The 24392-nt window shown below is 47.9% G+C and overlaps 1 protein-coding gene across 1 annotated transcript in view; it reads right to left on the reverse strand.

Moving 5' to 3' along the window:
- The window catches only part of ttll7 (tubulin tyrosine ligase-like family, member 7), a gene marked incomplete at both ends in the record, with an annotated part of 130043 nt that overhangs the window by 9805 nt on the left and 95846 nt on the right, over positions 1-24392 (reverse strand). Inside the window, 3 exons of the mRNA XM_080726034.1 lie at positions 2404-2564; positions 15728-15808; positions 20293-20427. Coding sequence (XP_080582160.1) covers positions 2404-2564; positions 15728-15808; positions 20293-20427 — 377 coding nt within the window. The remainder of the gene's footprint in view (positions 1-2403; positions 2565-15727; positions 15809-20292; positions 20428-24392) is intronic.

Raw genomic sequence — 24392 nt, forward strand, 5'->3', positions numbered from 1 at the left:
CAGGCTGGTAATAACATCTTAATGTTTGCCGACCAGTCTGTGTATTTCTAAGCGCTTGCATGGATGCTCGGCTCACAGCATCCACTAAAGGTAGAGACACGATCAATTGGACTATAACTCACGGTGGGAAAATCCATCGCTTCTAAATGTTGGGGGGTAAAGAAAAACATTTAAAATTAGAACTGAGAGAACACTTGAAAGGCTGCGATAACAAGCCAAAGTAAAAGGGAACACACACAAGGCGGCCTCTCCCGTTGTTGGCTTATATTCATCCTTCTAATGTTAATTTTATGAGCCATCTTTTAATTTAATGTCAGTCTTAGTCCAGTTTCAATCGCCCTTGTTAGTTGTTATCACATTTAGTCAACCTCATCCTGTCTTTATAGTCAAGTCTTAGTCCAAGACAACGTCATTTTAGTTAGTCTTGTTTTAGTCAACAAAAACTGTTGACATTTTAGTCTAGTTTTAGTCAGGACGATTATTTTACCCCTTTACATTTTTTGTCAGCGAATTATAGAGAACACATTATCCATCTTATCTAAAATTATTTCACATATAATTTTCTCTCATCCTTTTGTTGAAAAACACAATATTAAGGAATACAGTACAATACAGTACAACAACACCACACCTGTTATAGAACCAATGATTCTAGTTCAACCAACCCAGTACAACAGTACGGCTACAACAAGACAACACCTGATTATCCCAGTACAGCCTAACATTGTCTGGTTAGAACCACCAGCCCAGTAGCTTTTATTTTTTATTAGTTTTTATTTGTTGACAAAATTGTCAGTACACTTAGTCATAGTTTTAGTCAACAGGGCTTAGTTTGTTTCTAGTTTTTATTTGTTGATGAAATTGTCAGTACATTTAGTCTTAGTTTTAGTCATCGGCTTAGTTTTTATCTAGTTTTTTTATTTGGTTTTTGTCAGTGAAAAAAAGGTAGTCGACTAACATTTTTCGTCTTAGTTTTAGTCGACGAGATCCTTCCTTGACTCCTCTCTCCTTCCGTTCCTTCCTCTTCCCCTCTGTGCTGTGAAAAAAAAAGCCCCGATCAGCGGCAGAGATCTGTGGCCTTATTGTAGACGCTTTCACCACGTTTGCTCTCCTTCTCCCTGGGGAGGTGGAGGAGTGCTGGAGGTGTGTTGTTGGGTCTTGGCCTGTTTGTTTGTCTGTCTATTCATCTGTGTCTCAGCCTGCTCGGTGGTGTAGTTTCATTGACTGCATAATGAAAGGCAAAATGCCCCCGTCTGTCACTCAAAGATGTCGTACAAGCACAGTGAAGGACGCTGCCAGGGGAGAGGAGGATGAGGACGTGTTTGTGTGAGGTGTCAACGTTTTTTTGTTGTGCATAATAATTGTTGCTGCCGTGGAGGGAATGGAATTCAAATGGCTGTCCTGTTTCCCTTGTTATTATGGTCGTCTGTCTTTCTTGCCTATCTGGCTATTATAATGTAGCCTGGTGGTCAAACCTGGCAGTGCAGTTAAACGCTACTGCGTGTGCATATGCTAATGCTAACTGCATACCCTAGTGCGCCTGCTCGGTGCCTCGCGTGCTCAACAATTTGCCTCCTTTTCGTTGCCAATTCACCCTTTGTCAAGTCCCGCCCGTTGTCCCGCCCCTGTTCACACCCATTGGTTGCTGTGTCTTGGTGGGACATTCGGTGGGACACTCCATCCACTACCATTGTAATTCAGTTGCTTCGTATTGTTATTCTGTGTGTTCAATTCTCATTTCAAACTTGGTTTCAGCTAAATGGATCTGCTCAGTGGCAGTATAGTGACTAAGCATGTTTTTAAATGTTTTTATTTCTCAAAAAATTATGTTTTAGCAAATTCAACATAAAAAAGGCGGGACAAGGCAGATAGAGCCTGCTGGTTGGTCATTCAAGGACCAACCAGAAGGCTAACAAAGGGTCTTCCGGGTGCTTCAAACGCCACTGAGCAACTTGCATTGAAATGAATATCTGGGGGCGGGGCAGTCCGCTCTCTATTACATCTATGACCGCGACCTAAACATGGGAAATGTTTGGGAAACAGTGCTGTGCAGCACAGTATTAGAGCAGAGCCTACCCAGTGTTGAACCAAACGTTGGTTCCATTCGTACTCTCAAGAGTTAAGGGGGACCTTGAAAATAAAACATTTGAGAACCACTAGTATTAGTGTACTCCTAATGTGCCATAATGTCGTAGTAAATCAGTGTCAAACATATTCTGCAGATAAATGTGGGACTTGACATTCAGTAAGTTGGTTCTTATGATCAAAATAAGAACATAAAATGGTGTGTAAAAAAGAAAATCTTTGCCATGGACACATTTGTCTGTGTACGGACATATTGATGACCCCTGGAATAGAGCCTACCCAGTGTTCTAGTTTCCACGGTATGAGAACAGGGCCTACCCAGTGTTGGAGAAGCAGTTCCAGAGGCCTTGGCCATGGCTCCACAGCAACCTGTTGAACACGCGGTTGAAGAGGCGGTACAGGTGGAGACCCTCCACGTCAGACTCCCTCCAGATGCGCTGGAGTGCCGAGCGCACGTTGGTGCGCACAATGTCCAGCACCTTGACACCACACGGGGGAAGACAAGCCATTCACATCAAAGGTTGTCCCATGAATTCATAACTCTAAACCTCCTTACTGCTTAGTATGAGGTTGATACGCTGTAAATGACGGGTGTTTGAGCGGTGCTAACCGCTCCAACATCTGGCTTTGTCTGCATGTACTTACAGATGTGCCAACCCATTTCAAAACTTCACAAGTCCTGCCATTGGCAAGACAGTCGATTTTCAGGGGATTTGCCGAACATTGAGCTTGTAGATCAGCTATTTTTGCTATTTGTATGACCAATTTATGACTTCAACGTTTAAATCGACCTATGTACTGTAGGTGGATTCTGCTTTTCAATGGGAATGGAGTGGTTTCTTGACATTTGCGAGTTTCTGCAAAAATACGCTCCGTTCTCCATAAAAATTTTAAAGGCAAAACAGGGAAAGAAACCTGTGGAAAAAAATCATTTGCAGGAAACTTTCAGGAAAAGAGCTGTAAATAATGAAAACTTGAAACGGCACATCTGCATGTGTCTGTATGTACTGTATGTCCCTTCCTCATCCCACATTGGCCAAGCTTCGTGGGACGCTTAATGAAATTAACCCATAAATAGCACCGCTCACTTCGCACTGGGTGTGATTTTTGTACACTCTCAGAGTTAGATTGAAACTCAGGAGCTTGCAGTGCTGTGAGAAGAACTATTTCACAATTAACGCATAACTACCGACGAGGCATTGGACATACGGGACTCACATTAGCGCAACGTTACACTGAAGCAGACATGAGGCGATGCCCTGCATGTTAATTAGGGGGCTGAATTTGTTCCAGCAGAAGGATTCCTCTCAGCCTATTTAGCTTTCATATCTCACAGCATAGAAGACACGGAGCGGACTCAGTCAGTCAGAAAGAGGAGAGAGAGAGAGAGAGAGAGCAAAGCGCACAGAAATACAAACACATGCGCACTGTAAATAAATACAGATGCACAAACACATGCGAGCTAACATGCCAATATAATGTTCTTGCATAGCAAACAATCACGCGCAAAACAACTCAATTTACATGCACAATTATGTACAGTGAGTAGTGTGATAAGAACCTGTGTGTGCGCGTGTGTGTGTGTGTGTGTGTGTGTGTGTGTGTGTGTGTGTGTGTGTGTGTGTGTGTGTGTGTGTGTGTGTGTGTGTGTGTGTGTGTGTGTGTGTGTGTGTGTGTGTGTGTGTGTGTGTGTGTGTGTGTTTAGAATGGGACCGTGCCATTGACAGTATTGATGGGGCTTGGCAGAGCCGTTCCGTGGCGACTGTATAAAGCAATGTTTCCTAAAGCTGTTGATGTGTGTCTGGGTTTAGATTGATGGACGTCTTTAAATGATGCTATTTTGTGCAGTGCATACATCTGAGGCAACGTTTTCACGAATCTGCCTTCCATTTATTGTGACTGATATGCAGCAAATTGCGTTGATGTATTTCTGGTTCCCAACCGGTCAGAAAAACGCTGACGGTTTCCACTATTTTATCAACCGTTGTTTCTTCAGTCCACCATTCAAGCCCGGTGTATACTTAGTTGCGTGTGGGTGCACTGCAGAGCATGCATTGTGAGCTTGTAGATCGTCTACTTCATGGTCTAGAGAGGGCACTTTTTCCAGACGGATAAAAGGCTAGGGGCTCAAGCCCCCTTTGATGTCTACGTGTGCACGTGACTGTAACCCAGGCTTCAGAGTGGAGCAAGATTGGAGGGAGGGCTGGCTGGCCATGCGAGAATAGAGCCGGGTATACGCTAGAAGAGAAGAGAATAGAGCCGGGTATACGCTAGAAGAGAAGAGAATAGAGCCGGGTATACGCTAGAAGAGAAGAGAATAGAGCCGGGTGTACGCTAGAAGAGAAGAGAATAGAGCCGGGTATACGCTAGAAGAGAAGAGAATAGAGCCGGGTGTACGCTAGAAGAGAAGAGAATAGAGCCGGGTATACGCTAGAAGAGAAGAGAATAGAGCCGGGTGTACGCTAGAAGAGAAGAGAATAGAGCCGGGTGTACGCCAGAAGAGGCTGAAGCAGAGAATAGAGCCGGGTATACGCTAGAGGATGACACGGGAGTGGATTTTCACTCCTGTCCCGTCCCACTCCCGCAGAAAAAGTCCTGTCCCATCCCAATCCTGGGCCAGAGTAAAAAAATAAATCCCGTCCTGTCCCACTCCTGTACAATGACTCCTGGTCCCATCCCGCTCCTGGTCAAAATCACTCCCGTTCACATCCCGCTCCCGAAAAATAAAATAAAAAATAAAATCGTGCAGATGTTTTTCTATTTTGATCCATATTATATTTGATATCATGTTTATTATTATATAATGTATAATTTTATAATGTTCGCAGTTCAAAGACCTCACTTTCCTGTGTAATTTATTTCTGCGATTTGATGAACTGGTCTGGGATGATTCCCGCTCCTGCCCACTCCTGTTGATTTTCATTCCTGTCCCGTCCCGATCCTGGCATTAATACAAATTTGACTCCTGTCCTGCGGGAATCCCACGGGACCCACGGGAATTCCTGTCAAATGTCATCCTCTAGTATACGCCAGAAGAGGCTGAAGCAGAGAATAAAGCAGGGTATACGCCAGAAGAGGCTGAAGCAGAGAATAGAGCAGGGTGTACACCAGAAGAGGCTGAAGCAGAGAATAGAGCAGGGTGTACACCAGAAGAGGCTGAAGCAGCCAGTACAGCACAGAGCCAGAGCACAGGGCTAATTGCCGGCCCGACGTCAGTCTGACACTGGCAGAAGATGTGGAGGCGTGCTTAGGACCCATGTGCTAAGCATTCCATCATGCTTTTCCTCTCCTTTATTTTCTCTCCCGCCTCATTCTTTCTCTCTCCCTTTTGGCGCTGCCTTTCATATCTTGCTCCTCATTACTGCGTGGGTGTGTGCCTGCGTGTTTGTGCGCACGCGCGAGTGTGTGTGTGTGTGTGTGTGTGTGCGCGCGCACTCGCATGCTTTTTTCCGGATCTTTTTCCCCAGACGTGACAAGCATGTACAGTAGACTTGTACGCATGCTAGAGATGCTCATATACACATGCATATCGTCGTTGTCGGGTGGAAACCTTGTATGTCCAAAACTCATCTTTTTGCATCATTTTAAAAACTAGAAGCTGGGGCGGCCCAGCGTCTAGTCGGCGACCTGGCCAACTCGGGAACGATGTAAATAGAGAATGAATGCCCCGCCCTTTAATGCAAACCCCATTATACCTGTTGTCATAGGACCTGTTTTGACCATCTGTTTGCCTGTGTCCATTTATGCCCATATATGGAGATATCTGTATCTGTCTGTCTGTCGGCGTCCATTTTATGTCCATATATGGAGATCACTGCAGATATAGTTCTGGGTCCATTTTATGCCCATATGCCCATATATGGAGATATCTGTCTATTTGCGTCCATTTTATGCCTGCCCCACCCTTTAATGTTTTGACCATCTGTTAGCCTTTGTCCCCACCCTTTAATGCAAAAACCAATATACCTGTTGTCATAGGACCCGTTTTGACCATCTGTTTGCCTTCTGTTAGCCTTTGTCCCCACCCTTTAATGCAAACCCCAATATACCTGTTGTCATGTTGTCATAGGACCCGTTTTGACCATCTGTTTGCCTTCTGTTAGCCTTTGTCCCCACCCTTTAATGCAAACCCCAATATATGGAGATCTCTGCACACACAGTACCGGTTGCGGAAAACTCTGATGTCAGACATCAGCTCCGCATTCGGGGATTCATTTTATGCCCATATTATACCTGTTGTCATAGGACCCGTTTTGACCATCTGTTAGCCTTTGTCCCCACCCTTTAATGCAAACCCCAATATACCTGTTGTCATAGGACCCGTTTTGACCATCTGTTTGCCTTCTGTTAGCCTTTGTCCCCACCCTTTAATGCAAACCCCAATATACCTGTTGTCATGTTGTCATAGGACCCGTTTTGACCATCTGTTTGCCTTCTGTTAGCCTTTGTCCCCACCCTTTAATGCAAACCCCAATATATGGAGATCTCTGCACACACAGTACCGGTTGCGGAAAACTCTGATGTCAGACATCAGCTCCGCATTCGGGGATTCATTTTATGCCCATATCTGGAGAACGCGCGTGCCGGTGGGAAGAACGGTTCTCGAGATTCACATACATAAATACACATTCACAGAGATTTTTTGTTGACTCCTGGCATACGTGATGTCAGAGCCTTTTATGAAGTGATGTCACAATGAGTCAGCGATTGTGCCGATTTCCTCAGGAACAGCCTGATGTTAACAATCAGCTCCGCGTAAGGAGATTCCGAACGTTTCGCGCCGCTTCGGGAAAACCGCATGCCGAGTCGGGCCGAGGCCCGGCACTGCACTCCGCGCCGCAGCGGGGAACGCGCGTGCCGAATCTGAAGCCGGTGGGACGAACGGTTCTCGAGATACGCGGATTACAAACAAACAGACAGACAGACAGACAGAGATTTGTCGCATTTATAGATAGATGATTTAAACTAGTGAAAACAGACGATCTACAAGCACACAACGCCTTGCGGTGCGAGGCTTTGTGTGCTTATAGATCTGCTGTTTATTGTCATACCTCCAGACAAGGTCCCCCATTGGGATATCAGCGCCATCTGGCGCTGCAACAGAGTAAAACTCATAAGCTCCCGTACGAGAAATATCATTTGTCGGTAGGGCTGTCAATCACAAACGAGGGCACCGCCCCCAAGTGTATATAAGCCCTGCGGGCTATCATAACTTCCTCTTCCGCACCTCTGCTTACCTGCAACTAGTGTCGCGAACTCAGCCATATAAGTATAATTTTCTTTAAAGTTTAGCCTAAGCGTTGACTAGGAAAGTCGGCCACTGGCCTTTAGAGATTATTCTCCTGTACGTTCTAATTCTATTCTTCCTAACAGTTCGGTCTCTTTTCTTCACTTTCGCTTTGAGTCTTTACTTCTTCTCTGTACGTTCTGCCACGTGTCTCCCTGCCTTAGCTTAGCTTCGCTTAGCTTCGGTTAGCTCACGATGGCAGCTCGTCGACCTACAGTTAGCAGCCTGCTAGCTAGGGTACCGAAGAAGTGCGGCCTTCCCAGCTGCAAAGGCCTCATCGCCAATGAAGATACACATCCGTTCTGCATTGTCTGCATGGGGGTAGGACACGCCTTGGCCTCTCTGTCCCCTCCGGCCCCGGCCACGGGGGTGAACTGTGCTGAATGCCTCCAGTACGATGTTCCAGCCCTCGAGGCACGATGCGAGATCGCTGCCGCAGGCTACGGCCTTCACACCACGGTCTCCGCCGGAACCCTCCCAGACACCTCTCCTCGTGTGCCGGACAGCGCTGAACGCCACAGCGCTGCTTCTCGCCACGTGGTTAGGCCTCCAGCGGCCTCGCCCTCTGCTAGCTTCGGTAGCCCCGTTGCTAGCGGGTCTGCGGCCCCTGTTTCCACTGCTGTTTCTCCAACGGGCTCGACTGGTGCCGTGCCCAAGAAGAGAACATGCAAGACCGCCCACGTTGTTTCTCCGCCAGCTACAACGTGGATCGTCCCCCCCAAGGAATTCCACCCTCTAGTCGTCGGGGACATTCCTCTCTCCTTCTCCGTCCCCCAGCTACGGGCTATGCGGCCACCTAGCCCCGTCTCCTGGCATGCTAGCGACGGAGACGAACCGGAGCTAGAGGACTATGACATGGAGGAGTTGGACACGGAGGGTGAGTACTCGGAGGAGGACGAGTCCTCTTTCCCCTCCGGACAGGGCGGAGGCGCGGCCAGGGTGGTTCCTCATGCCGAGGCTTCCATCTCCGCCGCGTCCTCCCAAGCCCCTTCTGCCTCTCTCCCCCCTTCCATGCCGGCTGGGGCGAGAGGGGCAGCGGCGCAAGACCCAGACTCCATCCCCATGGACGAGCTCTCGGTGCTGGAACGCGCCGCCATCCGGTGTGGCCTGGAGCTGCCACTCGGAGATGCGCCACTCGGACCACGGGCTAGGATTCCTCTCCTGGGCCAGGATTTGGAGTCCTCTCCCCCGCGTCGGATGGAAAAGCTACCACTAGTCCCAGGCTTTGCAGAGGCCCTGCATTCAACCTGGACTACACACAAGGACCCCCCCAAGCTCCCCTTCCTGGTCGATTACCGCGACTCAGAGAAGGCGGGAATCCCCTTGTGCCCTCCCATGGACAAGCTGATGGCCCAGTCCCTGATAGGGAGCATCAAGCCCAACCATGAGCGGACCGGTCCTGGAGGCCGGCCTCCCCTCAATCTGGCCGTGGGTAAGAAGCCTCCTGGGTTTGCCATCCCCTTTGACGACAAGCAGTCTTCAAGGGTGAGGAACTCTTACAGATCGTCCGCGCTGGCAGCCAGGACGATGAACGCCACCCAGCTGCTGCTTTCCTCCACCAGGCGCCTCCTCAGCGAGATGCGGGAGGTGCCTGACGTGCTGGTGGAGGAAATGGACAAGTCGCTGCGCATGCTGATGGACTTGAATGTCCACGCGATCGAGTGGCTTGGACATGGCATGGATTATTGCATCCAGGCGGAACGTGCCAGGTGGCTAGACAAGGTACAGTGTCCTGGCAGTTCTGGAGAGGAGACCGGGAAGATCCTGCAAGACCTTCCCGGCCACCCTACCTTCCTCATGGGCGGTGGACTGGAGCTTCTCCGCCAGGAGGTGGCGGATAAGAAGATCACTCTGGAGCTCCTGGGAGCCACGACGGACCCCCAGGTACCCAGAAAGGAAAAGAGACAGGGACGGAGCAAGGCCCCTGGTCAGGCTGACAGGGGGCGCTCTTCCTCCAAGCAGGGGAAACAGAACAATCCCCCTAGGACCCCCTCTTCTTCCTCCGCGGGACCCCCTCGCACTGCAGCGGGGGCTCAAGCCCGCTCTCAATCCCGCCACCCTCCCAGGCACGGGATACCGGCCAGCTCCCACAAAGCCCGTGGGAAGCCGCCGCGAAAGTGACACTGGACTCTGGCGGGGTCCCCCTGAAAATTCAGGGGACCCCCCCTTGCAAGCGCAGACGTTTGGACAATATGAACAATTTTTCTTATGCAAAGAAATCAATGTTTATTCCTCCTCTGTGCTCTCCTCCAGTGCCTGTAATAAAAAGTGTGTTGATGAAACAATGCCTGTTTATTTCAAACCCACCTGCTTTACTACAGACGACCCCATTTTGCATGAATTTAACCAGTGTAGAGAAGTCCAGGCTGGAATTTCTTTCCACTCAGATAATATCGCTTCCTCCAGTCATGCAGACAGGTTACAAGCAGAATATTTCTCTTTGCAAAATGTTCCCAGACAAGCTAATTCCTATTCACAGTGGTATAGTCTCTCTAGTGTGCAATACCCCTCTGTCTCCACTGAGCGGCACTGTTATGCCGACTCTAGTTCAGGACAGGAGTTTGGTCTTAGCGTCAGGGAAGAAGCCAACACATATCACCCAGGGTCGGCCTCGTCTTCCCGCAAGGAAGCATATAAAGGCCTTAGCACAGGTTATAAACGTAAATACAATTCCCCGAGCCGGGGATTATGTTACTTATGCGATGAACCCTGTCCCCCGGGCTCCACGTTGTGTGTCGCATGTATTATTAACAAGCGAGGCTTCTTGGAGGTCACGTGTTCGTCCCCCACCGGATACGGAAATAAGCGTACCGGAAACGGAAACGCTCTTTCCGCCGGTGACTCCGCGCCTTCCGGCCCGGAGGTCACGTGTTCGTTCCCCACCGGATACGGAAATAAGCGTACCGGAAACGGAAACGCTCTTTCCGCCGGTGACTCCGCGCCTTCCGGCTCGGCGTCTAGCGGATACGGATACGTGCCCGGATATGGAACCTTTCCCTCCCGGCCCAGTAGTTCCGCTCAGGCGGTACAACCCCAAGGCTTCTCCGTTGCTCAGCAACACGTTAGCACAGTGTGCAGAGCAATGGAAACGTTGCAATCCGAATCACTGGGTGTTTCGGACGGTGACGCGACTACAGTTCGCGAAAAAACCCTCCCTATCCAGCAAGGTTATTTATACTCGAGCCCGCGGCTTGAAGGCCGATGCCTTGAGGGAGGAGATAAGCTCACTATTGCGCAAGGGCGCTATAGTGGAGTTATCACGCGACCAGAGCCGTTTAGGCTTCTGGAGCCGTTATTTTCTGGTTCAGAAAAAAGGAGGGGGGCTGCGTCCGATTATGGACTTACGTGCTCTGAACAAGCACTTGGAAAAGTTCAAATTCAGGATGTTGACGTCAGAGTCACTGATGAAATCAGTGAGACAGGGGGATTTCCACTGTTCAGTGGACCTGAAGGACGCTTATCAGCACATCCTCATTTATCCCCCACACAGGAAGTTCCTGCGGTTCGCCTTCGAGGGGCGCCTGTACGAGTACACGGTCCTCCCTTTCGGTCTTTCTCTGAGCCCTCGGGTTTTCGTGAAAGTGACCGAGGCAGCCATTGCTCCACTGAGGCATCAGGGAGTCAGGCTGGCGAACTACATAGACGATTGGATGATTTCCGCCGCCTCCTGCTCAGAAGCGGCACGCCATACCAATCTGGTGTTGTCACACCTGAAGGCCTTGGCTTTAACGTCAACTTTGGCAAAAGTATGTTGTTACCCTCCCAGCAGATTTCCTTTATAGGAATATCTCTGGACTCGGCCACCATGTCCGCTCGCCTCTCCCCGGAGAGGGTGGACAGGTTTCTGGCTTGTCTGGGCTCCTTCCGACTGAACCAGGTGGTCAGGTACAAGGAGTGCATGAAGTTGACTGGGCTGATGGCTTCAGCAGTGCAACTTCTGCGTCTGGGCAGGTTTCATATGAGACCTTTCCAGCGGTGGTCACTGGCGCTCAGGATTCCTTCCCTGCAAGGGTACAGGAAGGTGTCAGTCAGCCAGGTCTGCATGGACGCTCTGGTCCCATGGAGGGACCAGGCGTTGTTGACAAGTGGGGTCTCCATGGGCGAAGTGGTGTCACGCAAGGTGATCACCACAGACGCCAGCCGCTCGGGGTGGGGCGCCACCCACGAGGGGCGCTCAGCCAGGGGTCTTTGGACCCAGGCCATGTTGGAGTACCACATCAACTATCTGGAATTAATGGCGATCTACTTGGCGCTCAAGCATTTCGAACCATTTCTCCGGGGTTGCCATGTCCTGGTCAGGACGGACAACACGGCGGCCCTGTATTATCTCAACAAACAGGGCGGCCTCTCCTCGCGGACGCTGGATCAGCTGGCGCGCGAGATGACCCTCTGGTGCTTGCCTCGGTTGAGGTCCATCAGAGCCTCCCATGTCCCGGGCCTTCAGAACGGCGGCGCCGATCTGTTGTCCAGGGGGGAGCCTCGTTACGAGGATTGGTCTCTCCACCCTGCGGTGGTGAGGCAGATTTTCTCCAGGTTCGGTCGACCGCGAGTCGATCTCTTTGCCTCCCAGGAGAACGCGAAGTGCCCCCTTTACTTTTCAGTGAGGGGACCTTCTCCTCTGGGGATGGACGCGTTTGCTTACGAATGGCCACAAGGTCTTCTCTACGCGTTTCCACCCCTGGAACTGATTCTTCCCACTCTGGAGAGGATCAGATGTTCCAACCAGGAGGTTCTTCTGGTGACACCATCCAGGGGAGTGTGGAGGTCTCTGATCACCCCACTGCTCTCTCAACCCCCTTGGCGGCTTCCCTTGCTCAGGGATCTGCTGCGCCAGGCAGGGGACGAGATCTTCCATCCAGACCCACGGGGCCTAGACCTGTGGGTTTGGCCCGTGAGAGGGAGAACCTGCTTGCAGCAGGCTTCTCACCGATGGTTGTAGCCACTATTCAGAGTGCTAGAGCCCCCTCTACTAGGGCTGTGTATGATGGAAGATGGAATGCCTTTTTGGACTGGTGTGAGCTACAGGAGCCACCTGTGGTGGCTCATATAGCTTCGGCCCAGAAGGTGTTAGATTTCCTGCAGGACCGCCTGGACCTTGGTCTGGCGTTCTCTACACTGAGGGGTTATTTAGCGGCTATTGATGCCTGCCACCTGGGGGTGGCAGGCAAAGGCCTTTCTAAAATCCCTGAGGTGGTCCAGTTCATGCATGGTGTGGACCATTTGAGACCTGTGACCAGAGCCTTGTTTCCTGTTTGGGATCTACAAGTGGTTCTTGTGGGCCTTTGCAAGGCACCTTTTGAACCGATTGGGAGGACCTCTTTGAAACATTTAAGTTTCAAAACAGCTCTTTTGCTTGCCTTGTCTACGGCTAAGCGTGTGAGCGACCTTCATGCGCTCTCTGTGAGCCCTGATTGTATGAGGTTTCTCAATAATGACTCCAAGGTTCTTCTTAAACCTCATTTGAGTTTTATTCCTAAGAACCGAGTGGTCCCGAAGGAACCTGTTGTTTTGACGGCTTTCCATCCTCCTCCGTTTGCATCAGAGGAGGATAGGCGTCTTCATTGTCTTTGTCCAGTTAGGGCCCTGAAGGCCTACTGTGATAGGACGGTGGACAGCAGGTCTACTTCTCAGCTTTTCGTGGTCATGAATGCCCGTCAACGGAAAGCGGTGTCCAAACCCACTCTGTCGAGATGGCTTGTGGATGCTATTAGGTTGGCTTACACCCGGTCTGGGTCTGAAGTGCTGGAAGCACTTAAGGCCCACAGTACTAGGGGTGTGTCTACCTCTTGGGCTTTGTCCAAAGGTGTCTCCATTGAGGAGATTTGTGCAGCGGCGAATTGGTCTTCGCCGTCCACCTTTGCGACCTACTATCACCTGGACGTTGCGCCTTCTGCGATGGCGCATACGGTTCTGGGTGCTGCTGCCCTTCCTACTATGTAGTGGGGCGGCTCTCTCCCCTTCCTGAGATAGCATGTTGCTGTCTCTAGAATACGTGGGGGGACCCTGAGTTTTTCCCTTATATTATTGCAATTTTATAAGGTGGACCTGTGTCTGCCCTTAGTGCATAAGGCAGGCCTCGGTCTGTCAGGGTCTTTTTCTGTCTGAACACGCCCAGGCCCTGTGGGTCTGGGTTGGATCAGTCCTGAAAGGGGTCACGTCGGTTGACAGGACCTCCTTTCCGGGTGTGGTCGGTGTGCACGACAGTCTTGTCGGTTCATGACTTCTCGGGGAGTATATGAGTCCCAATGGGGGACCTTGTCTGGAGGTATGACAATAAACGTATAGGTTCCGAACGGAACCATGTTTATTTAATACCGGAGGACAAGGTCCCCCAGAATAAAGCCCCTCGGTTCGCTAGTTGCGGGCGCAGAGGTGCGGCTTTAGAGGAAGTTATGATAGCCCGCAGGGCTTATATACACTCGGGGGCGGTGCCCTCGTTTGTGATTGACAGCCCTACCGACAAATGATATTTCTCGTACGGGAGCTTATGAGTTTTACTCTGTTGCAGCGCCAGATGGCGCTGATATCCCAATGGGGGACCTTGTCCTCCGGTATTAAATAAACATGGTTCCGTTCGGAACCTATACGTTTTCACTACTTTTGTGCGACACCTTGTCGCACATCGTACCTTGTACCTTGTACTATGAAGCAGAGCAGTACTTTGCGAAAGAACGTACAAATTTGAAACTTGGAGATACTAGGTTCAGGGGCGGACTGGGCATCTGGCATACCGGGCATATGCCCGGTGGGCCGCTAGGCCAGAGGGCTGGGGGGCTGATTTTTTTTTTTTTTTTTTTTTTTTTTTTTTAAATATTTTCGGGGAGTAGTGAAAGTTACAGGTAAGGTGAGTGCGATATGAAACGTAAGCTTACCATACAGTAATCCTTAATCATTTTCAATCATATTCAAGGGCTTTTGGAGAAATGAGACAGACACAGAGCCCTGCAGAGGGGAGGTGATTGTGTCAGACTCTGTGTCCAGCTGGCAGCTGATGCCAATAAGTAGTAACAGCCCCTTGTTAATGGATCAAAGGAAGGCAATTATGTCTCTGCACTGTCAACTAGCTGCTACAGATGCATACTTTAAGCAGACTGGTTAATTGGTTCTTAACTTATTTTGTTTCAACTTTAAGGAGTGCATTTCTCATAATAATAATAATAATGGTGGTATAAGAGCAGCAACAACACTAGTTACTAGTGTCAACCTTTTCTCAACCTTTTTTCTGCCAGGGCACACATTGCCAAAAGATCCCAACTTGCTAATGCTAAGTTGTTATTTGCCAATGTCATGTTCATACTCCCCTTGTTGGTGAGAACTGTACGCTAACTTATACAATTTATGGATTGTGTAGTTGCCTGTGGGTTGTGTAATTATCATTTATGTTGTTCTGTAAAAGTTGTGGTATTAAGAGCTTGTGTATTTGTATGTGCCTCGACCGGATGAGTCGGTAGAGTATCTGCGCGCGCGCTGGTTGTGGGGGCTGGTCTGGGCTAAGATTCCAGGGCTGAATTTTAGTCCCAGTCCGTCCCTGACTAGGTTTCTGCCCGACAGTGACGATATTATCGTACTGTATGTACACAATAATAAACAATGGCGCAGCAATGGCTTCCTCCTACTGCTCGTTATCCACTCCTATACTGCTGCTGCTCGTTAACACACACCCCCACACACGCGCTTCGCTCCAAGTAAAACATCAGTCGGCAAGGCTGAGTCTGAAGACCACATTACTAGTGGCGTTTCATCTGGACCCCCCTTTATGGACGTGTGTGCCGTGCACAAGGGAAGAGGAAGGCGCTAAGTAACTAAGTACATTTACTCAGTGGTGTAAAGTAACTAAGTACATGTGCTTAAGTACAATGTTGAGGTATTTGTACTTTACTTGAGTATTTCCAATTTCAAATACTTTTACTTCTTCTCCATTACACCTCGGATCCAAATACTGTACTTTTACTCCACTACAATTTATTTTGAAACCTTAGTTACTAGTGCAGATGTTAATTATAATATTGCAATACACACATTAAGAACTTAAGCCCTATTTTATACCTAGGCTATTTGAAAATAGCCGATCTACAAGCTCATAACATGTCGCATTGTGCGTGTGCGTGTGTGTGTGTGTGTGTGTGTGTGTGTGTGTGTGTGTGTGTGTGTCAGAAATGATTTGCATTTGTGTCAATGTTTATTTTGGGGGATTTATTTTTCTTGCCTGCATCTGTCTGATTGTTGCTTGTGAATTTGATATTCAAAAAAAGGGTCTCATTAGTCGTTAAATGAGGACAGATTCTTCTAATTTTCTATGGTCTGTCTCAACAGCTGCATGAAAACAACAAAACGGCGCTATTGATGAAAGCTCACCTTCCTTTGTTTGGTAGAGTCCAATTTCACCAGCCAATAGGAAGCCACCTTTGGTTTGTGGTATTTCCAGTTGTCGAGGATCTGTTGACAGAGCGGAGACAAATAAATAAACACATGCACATCATTTGCAATTGACCAAATAGGATTTGGCCGTGATTCAACGGACCCGTATGCCTAAAAAAAGAGGGTAACAAAACACCCTCGTTTTCAAGAACCGTTCAAGAATCCTGGCATCCCCAGCCATCCCACCCTACTTTAGTTCCTCCACGTCATTCTCTTTCTCTCTCCCCGTTCTTTTGCTTCCTTTTCCCTCCATTTAATCCCGCTGCTCATTTTCCAGTGGCCGACCGAGGCAGCCGGCGGCGGGTGTATCGTTACTACCGTGTTCCGTCGGGGCGGCCGGCCGCCATGTTGCGTCATTCGATCACTGCCGGTGAAAAAGGAAAGAAGGGGGGGAGAAAAAAAATTTGATGGATAAAATAGAAAATTAAATCGATTCGTATCGCCGGAGAGAGACAACGGAGGGGAAGCGAATATGCCTTTCTCACTTGAGGACCCGCCATGGTGAGAACAGTTCTATTGACCTTCGCGGTGTACCTCATGCTAGACTATAGCAGCCTGTCACTCTGCCGGCGAGAGGTTACACCGGGGCATAATTTGACCTGAAGTGGTTGGCTTTCTTCCCGTATTTTAAGACTGAATGGATTTTCTCTGAGAGAGAGAAAAAGAAGCTCAATCTCTCTGGAGCTCATTCTCAAAGCCTTTCACTCAGCCAGACACACGGTATACTTTCTTTCACACGTCTGCGTAGGCTATAGTACTTTGGTTGAATTTGAATGCAGGCAGAAAGAAACCGGGTGGAAGTCTGACGGCGAAGTGGACTGGAGATCTTTGTTGTTCTTAAACTAGAAACCCAAGGTGTTGAGGGTTTGCTTTTGCCAAAGAGAAAAATGAAAGGTCCTGTGGGCCGTTCTCTGGAATGTTTTGAGAACTGCGGAGGGGTTTTTCCTAAGCGCTGGCTCCCAGTGCCGATACCAGTGTGTTACCTAGAGGCTGTCTTACTGGTTCTTGTGTTGTCTTAGGCTGCAGCTTCCCGCTGGTGTGCACACTTTAAACTCTCAGCACGCCAGAACCCCAGCAAACAATGTTCCCCATGGGAAGCTGTAAAGCAAACTGTAGGGTGTTTGTTTGAGTGTGCGTGCGTGTGTGTGTATGCGAGAGTGCGTGTGCATGAAAGATTCTGTATCTTGATGTCAGGGGCGTCACACCAAATTCTGGGCCCTGGGTACAAGTATTCACTGCGGAACACCCCAATGAATGTTAACTATTGAAAAATAGCAGATATACAAGCTTGCAGCGCGGCACTCTTTTTTTTTAATCTTGAAAATGTGTGTATGTCAGTGGTGCTCAAACCTTTTCATGTGAAGGACCCCCAAGATTTGGCCACGGACCCCCATCTCAAAATATTTAGTTCCGGGGACCCCCCAGAAGCAAAATTTGACATACAAATGTTCGCTTAAAAAATACATACCGGTATATTCTAAGATTTTCACACATTTTCACGACTTTTCAAAAATAGCAGATCTACAAGCTCGCTGTGAGCTTGTATATCTGCTCTTTTTCAATAGCTAAAGTTACTAGGGCCCCTCCACCTTGGGCCCTAGTAACTCAGTCCCACTTTCCCCCCTTGTGACGCCCCTGCTTGATGTGAACCTTTGTTCTTTCAGAGATGGTGATGGAGTTGTGCGTGCTCCTGTCTCCCATCCGCTCAATGCAGAGACGATTTCCCCTCAATTAACCATGAACCCTAGAGTCCCTATTCTGGAAGAGATTCCTACCTAGAGAAACCTAGTATTGAGCCCTGGGGGATACCGGTCAACTAAGTATAATAATGGTTTAATGCAAGGGTCTTGACGGTTCAAGTGGTTAAATACGTATCTGAAAACACAAATTGACATGAATGCAAAATACAATGATGATTGTGCTGTCAAACAATGAAACGATATGGAATCTATGAAGAGGTTGTGGGGGTCCCCGCTTCATCTCTTTCTCAACTAAGGGGTCCTTGGCCTGAAAACGTTGAGGACCCCTGGTTTAATGCAAGTGGTAAAAGCATCACAGAGACTGACTGACAGGCAACTAACTGCATGCTTTGCCGCGCTTTCTGGCCATTGCCCTTAGAATACGCCACGGAGTGCAGCATGAAAATTAAAAGCGCATAATTACTCAAACACACCATTAACCCGATTAGCCTTCAACTTTAAATCGCGGCAAAAGGAGAAGAAATGTGAGAGACGGTCTCTCCGTGCCTGGCGAGCACGTCTCGTCTCCCGAGGCGAATAAGAAGCTTTACAGGTGCAGACGCACGTCCGCGTGTTTCCACCATGCCCTCATTAGGGTTCGTAAACAGTACAGGTGTGGTGGTAATTGTCTCTCACGACCCCAGCAGCGCGCGGTGTGTGCATGTTGTGCGCACGCCTGTGTATGAGACACGCACGCACACACAAGAAAAGAAAACTCCAGCTATGGAAAAAAAGGAGGCATTGATTAATACGACGGCGCGACAGGGAATAGCGGGCGGACGGGGTCGGCTGTCAGCGGGGTCGTTTGAAAGACAATGGGAGCGGCGCCATGCGCTGGACAGGCCATTGTAAGGAGAGGCTAGGAGGTCAGCCTTAGTTAGGCTGCAGAGTGACCGCACCTGGCCGCCCAGCCCAGGGGACGGCTGGGGGATAGGACCCAGGCCAGCTCACACTCCTCCTGACATTTGCACACGGCTACAGGATGAAAGCTTGATTCGTGAACTTTGTCGCACGACACCGGACAATAGTCAACCTTCAAACGTTGCGACACGTGAACGTGTAGGTCTGCGATTCTCTACCGTTCTTACTTGGCGCGCAAAACATTACTGACCACTTTTAATTGTTCCTTTCTTCCTTCTGTTCTGCCTTGAGTTTATTTTTAATTTTTTCTGCTAAACCTTTTTCCATTTCCTAAATCGGAATTGTAATACTGACTACGTACTGTAGTACACTTACTGTACCATGACCGCAGAGAATTCTCAATTCTGATTGGCTGAAGGGTGTGCATTATTTTAGGATACCCGCCTCGACTCCATTCGAAATGAATACGCATAATACAAATTATTTTATGAACCCATTAACATTAGCAACAATACAATATACATCATTAAAATGGATTCTAACATTTAACTTACTTTTCGAGGGAAAATAAAATGTGTACTGTATAAGTGTGCAAACGACGTGCCTATATTGTCAGCTGACTGACTCGGCTGGTACTAGTCTCAAGGTCGTTACTACGGTTACTAAGGTACATTTTCTTCTACGTGCCAACAGTAAGTTTCTATTCAAAGAGTACAGTGCCCCGAAATTCAATTCAATTGTTGGGTAAGTGGCCTTGGCTTGATAAGCAGAACAATCAACTCCAGAGCAGTTATCCGGCTATAATACAGTCTGTCTGTCGAGGCAAAACCGCAGGTAATTATCCTCCACATTATGCATTATCCTTTTGATAACTGCACGGCTCGTCATTGATTATCCCTTATCTCTGTGGTTCTCAAAGTGGTTCTTTCACGGGGGACTAAATAACTTTGACAGTGTACGAATGGAACCAAATTGGGTTCCATTTGTACACTGTCAAAGTTTAGGGGAGACCTTCACATTTCAAAGTTTGAGATTGAGAACCACTGCCTTATCTCTCTCTCTCACACACACACACACACACACACACACACACACACACACACACACACACACACACACACACACACACACACACACACACACACACACACACACACACACAGACACACACATTTCAATCATTTATTTATGTCCACATAAGAGATACAATACAAGGACACAAATATTACAAGGTGCTCTAAATAATGTACAGTCGGCAAATCCTGGACAAATATCCAAATACCCACACACCATTCAAGGGTACAAGTAACATCGCCTTCGCCATATTTGGCGACTACCGATAGTAGAAGAGATTGCACATAATTTTGCAAGCTGTTTAGCTGCTTTTTTGGCATCCCAAGTTGTTGGAATCCTCTTACAACCAGCCTACAGTATGTGCATGTCCCAGGCTGCCAAAGATGAACACAAATAGATTGAACCTATAGCCTAGCTCTGTGGTGGTTCGTAGGAGCGGCTGGTATTTAATGACTTTAGTCATAAAGGGTAACTCTAAGCTAGAATCAAAGGTACAGGCCACTTCAAGAATGGAAACTGATTTGTCTCCTTCATTGACAACAACAACATATTAGCGAGAGATGTACAAAGATTTCTGGATTTTCAGTACAGAGGTGAAACATGGAAGGTTTGACACAGGAATGTTTGTACATTCTCACAGACAGTGCAAAATGTTTAGATATGTCCTTTGTTATGAGATCAACTATTCTGTCGTGGCGTGCTATGTAAAGTCCTCTATAGGCATATTCAGAATGTGTGACACGCACGCACGCACGCACGCACGCACGCACGCACGCACGCACGCACGCACGCACGCACACACACACACACACACACAGAGTGCCCCACCTCATCCAGTACAGCTTCAGCCTCCTCCTCTGTCTTCCCGGGGAATCGGATCCTCATAGCAGAGAGAGCAGCCAGGCTCTGACGCACCAGTTCTGTTTCCTGTTCCTTACTCCTCAGGTTCAGCACCGGATCAGCCTGCACGCACACACGCACACACACACACACACACACACACACACGCACACGCACACACGCACGCACGCACGCACACACATACACACACACCGGGACGTGCAGAGAATGTTAGAGAGGCAGGAACTGAAATTTCTAAAAGGGCTTTGGTGAAAATATTGATAATAGCAGACCTCCAAGCTCACAATGCGTCGCAGCGCAACGCGTTGTGAGCTTGGAGGTCGGCTATTTTCGATGCTTGATACCACACTGAACTAAGCATAATCAAGTGAATACTGGAGATGTGGCGTAACGGCATGGATTTCTCTACATAAGATACTTCAGTAGAGTACGTTTGAACGAGGCAATTCTCTTGGATGCTGCCTTCAGGTATGTCATGGAAAGGGGACATTTGCATTTCTTTCACCATAGTAAAAACTGTATTCATGGTCTGTAGAGGGCACTTTTTAACAGGCGGGTAAAAGGGCAGGGGCTCAAGCCCCCTTTGATGCACGTGCCTGCACACACAAACACACGCACACACATGCGCGCCGCACGTTAAAACGTCATTGAGTTTTCCATCGTTTCTTCTCCGCGCCCCACTGGGCCTCCTCATCCAAACTCAATCTGTTTCGAAACTCCAACAGACTGACAGTCTGCAATATCAAAGCCTAGGTACATTATATAGTCTGTCAATATGATACACTCTGTGGTATTGCTTTTGTCTTAAAGAAATTGCTTCCTTGTTCCTGTTGAGGCAATAACCTTGATTACAGGAGGCAGCTTTCAGGTGCTGGTGTATATTTCAGACGGTGTTGTGTATAGTCTGGCTTGGAAAATGCAAATGTGATGGGTATTAATAGTGTCATGCAGATTGAGACAACTTTTATTAACGACCCGCTGCAAATGAAACTCTGTTGAGAAGAGGCGCATTCGACAACAATCCACCAATTCAAAATACCATATCTTTCGAAAGATGGACTGTCATCAACATTGTAGAATATTATACTTGTGCAAAACAAGAAGTATGGGAATTTACGGTTCCATTTTACACAGTCACTTACACTAATACACATTTTACTGGCACAATGTTATTAAAAATAAATGTTTACATTTTCAAAGTAGTTAAATTAATACTGAGGACTGTGTCTATGACAAAGGAATTACTACCAAAAACTACAGTACTACTGTAAGAGGTGTTATTAGTGTGTGTCTCAAGGCGACGCGTTGTGAACTTGTAGATCGGCTATTTTTTGGCAAAGAGATAAGGTAAAGAGTGAAAAAACAACTGTATCAAGTACTGTACATATTATAAAGGTACGTTTTACCAATGGAGGGTTTAAGTGATACCGGATATGCAGATATCACGATAAATTAATTCCCTAGATACTGTATGCATTTACTCATGTATAGAGGGAACAAAAACAGTACATTGGACAGACAAATGCATAGATATTTTCATATACAAGTGTGCCTGCATCCACGCTCACCTGCTCTCTCCCCCTCTCCCTCCCTCCCTCTCTCTCTCTGTCTCTGACTCTCTCTCTCTCTCCCTCTCTCTCTCTCTCTCTCAGCCAAGCGCAGAGATAGAAGAACAAAGAAAATGAAGATGAATGCATGTGAAACGCACGTCTGGGCTCTTCTGTTTTTCATGTTGGCTTTCGCCACCGAAATGGATGGCCTTCTGTCCCTAGAGACACTGTCAATGAATCGCAATGACGCCATTGGCCTACAGCAGCAAATGCACGTGTGTGTGTGTGTGTGTGTGTGTGTGTGTGTGTGTGTGTGTGTGTGTGTGTGTGCAACCTATAACATAAGCGATTTGGTGGACCCTTTAATCAAAGTACCTTACAGTACCTTACAGCACTATGAATATGATTCCCGCCCCGGTGGAATCCCTCAGTGGCATCGTCTCGCTGCCGACAACCCCTTCAGCTGTGCTGTACTGTATATGTGAGTGAGTGAGCATAATGCTATTACGTATCCAAATATAACGTGTGTGCCACCTGTGAACATTATAAATCAAACTGTACTGTATCTGGCTGTGAATAAGAAGAAATGTGTCCTCTTTGCATCACACACACACACACACACACACACACACACACACACACACACACACACACACACACACACACACACACACACACACCGCGCACACAGCATGCATGCACTCTGAACTGATTTTTTGAAATATCCCAAAACAAATAAAAAATAACCAGAAAAAGGTAAAAGATTATAACAATAATAGTCTAATGCACCTCATCATGCATGGCAGCGGTAGGCAACCAGAGGAGGCTAATCACTGGCACACTGGCAATATAATCTTTTGACGTAGTCAATTAAATTAAGTCCCCTCACTAACTGTATAGAATCGGCCTCAGATCTTAATGGGTTAATAAACGTTTTAAAGGCGTGTGTGTGTTTGTGTGTTTGTGTGCGTGCGGGCTATAAACACACATTCTTGGATACATATACAGTATACGTTATTACGTTGCGATCCAGTCCGGGTCGGCCGCCTTTTGTAATTACACAATATTCCACTCCGTTCTATTCAGCCAGAGTTAGAGAGAGTTATGCGGTTCCATCACATTCCACTCTATCCAAAGGACCCTTCATCCTACTCCACACACACAGCATGCCAGTGGATGAAGGGGAGCAGAGGAGGCAAGCGTAAAGCCACAGATGGCAACATAATAAAGGACCATTGTAGAGGACTACAGTAGACCTATAGAGTCCTTAAGGGCTTGCTTAGAGGCTTCCCTGTGCCCACATGACACAGACTGTACGTCCCAAGAGAGGGGAACAAATTCGGAGTCTTGAAGGACGTACAGTACTGTGGGCAGCGTGCATAATATGCAATGCGTTGTTATGCTATGAAGTGTAATTGTTATGCTATGAAGAGTAATTGTTTGGTCTGTTCCGCTGTGGCTCCAAGGGGGCCAAGCTATCCAGAAGTGTGTCTGTGTTCATTTTGACAGCAGATTGATGTATTTTCTTTAGTCATAGCCTTTTGAATAAAAATCCATTTAGTTTTAACAAGATCTACGGTTGATTTGGTCGACTACAGTCCATTTTGGCAGGCCTTGATGGCGTCGCGATGCCCGATTTGTAGGACGGCTACCAAAAATGGCCGATCTACGAGCTCACAACGCACCCGTAACACGTTGTGAGCTCGTAAGATCAGCTATTTTCGGAGCGCGACACCGGTGAGCAACCAAGCATGAAACGAATTGTCTTAACTCATATAGTGCCAATCCCGAGAAGACTCGTGAAAAATACTCGAGTATCACATGGTGCCAACCCCGAGTATACTCGTGAAAAGTAATATATTACTGTAACGGCGGATACATTACCGAGAACAATGGCCGGAGGTCCGGAGACGAAATCCGTCGCTGATTTCGCATCATCACGGCTCCACGAGCACAAAATAGTCCCATCCATAACATTGAGGTGGACGGGGGATCTCATCTTTAATGTCCATTATCTCAAAACTACACTTTAGAAGCTAGGATGGAGGCAGATGCTCGCTTATGTTACACATGTATAAAAGCTCCCGGTCCGCCATTACACAACTCCACGTGGACAACGATCGGTTCCGGCGCAGGACGCGATGACGTCAGACCGGAAGTGTTTGCGCTGTGGACTTCTGGCCTTCAAAATAAGATAACGGGGGTGATGCCAACCTGAGACTGGCATCGTGGACTTTATAATCCGTTAATTTCATGGGCACTAAATGAGTTAATTACTGGATCTCTTCTCCACTAGTCCCTCGCTAACATTGTAGTCCAGTTTGATGACGAAATTGGGTACTTTAAAATGGGTACTTGGGTAACAGTAATGGCTAACAGAGTTACAATGTATTAGTAGTATTGTAGTAGTTAGTAGTATTAGTAGTATTGGGTCTACATTGCAGTTTGTTTACGAATCTCCAGTCAGCACTCCACTCCTATGGGATGACGCAGTCAGCTCCATTAGATATCAGAACA

The sequence above is a fragment of the Nannobrachium achirus genome (assembly GCF_963921795.1).
Source record: "Nannobrachium achirus genome assembly, chromosome: 1".
Classification (NCBI taxonomy): Eukaryota; Metazoa; Chordata; class Actinopteri; order Myctophiformes; family Myctophidae; genus Nannobrachium; species Nannobrachium achirus.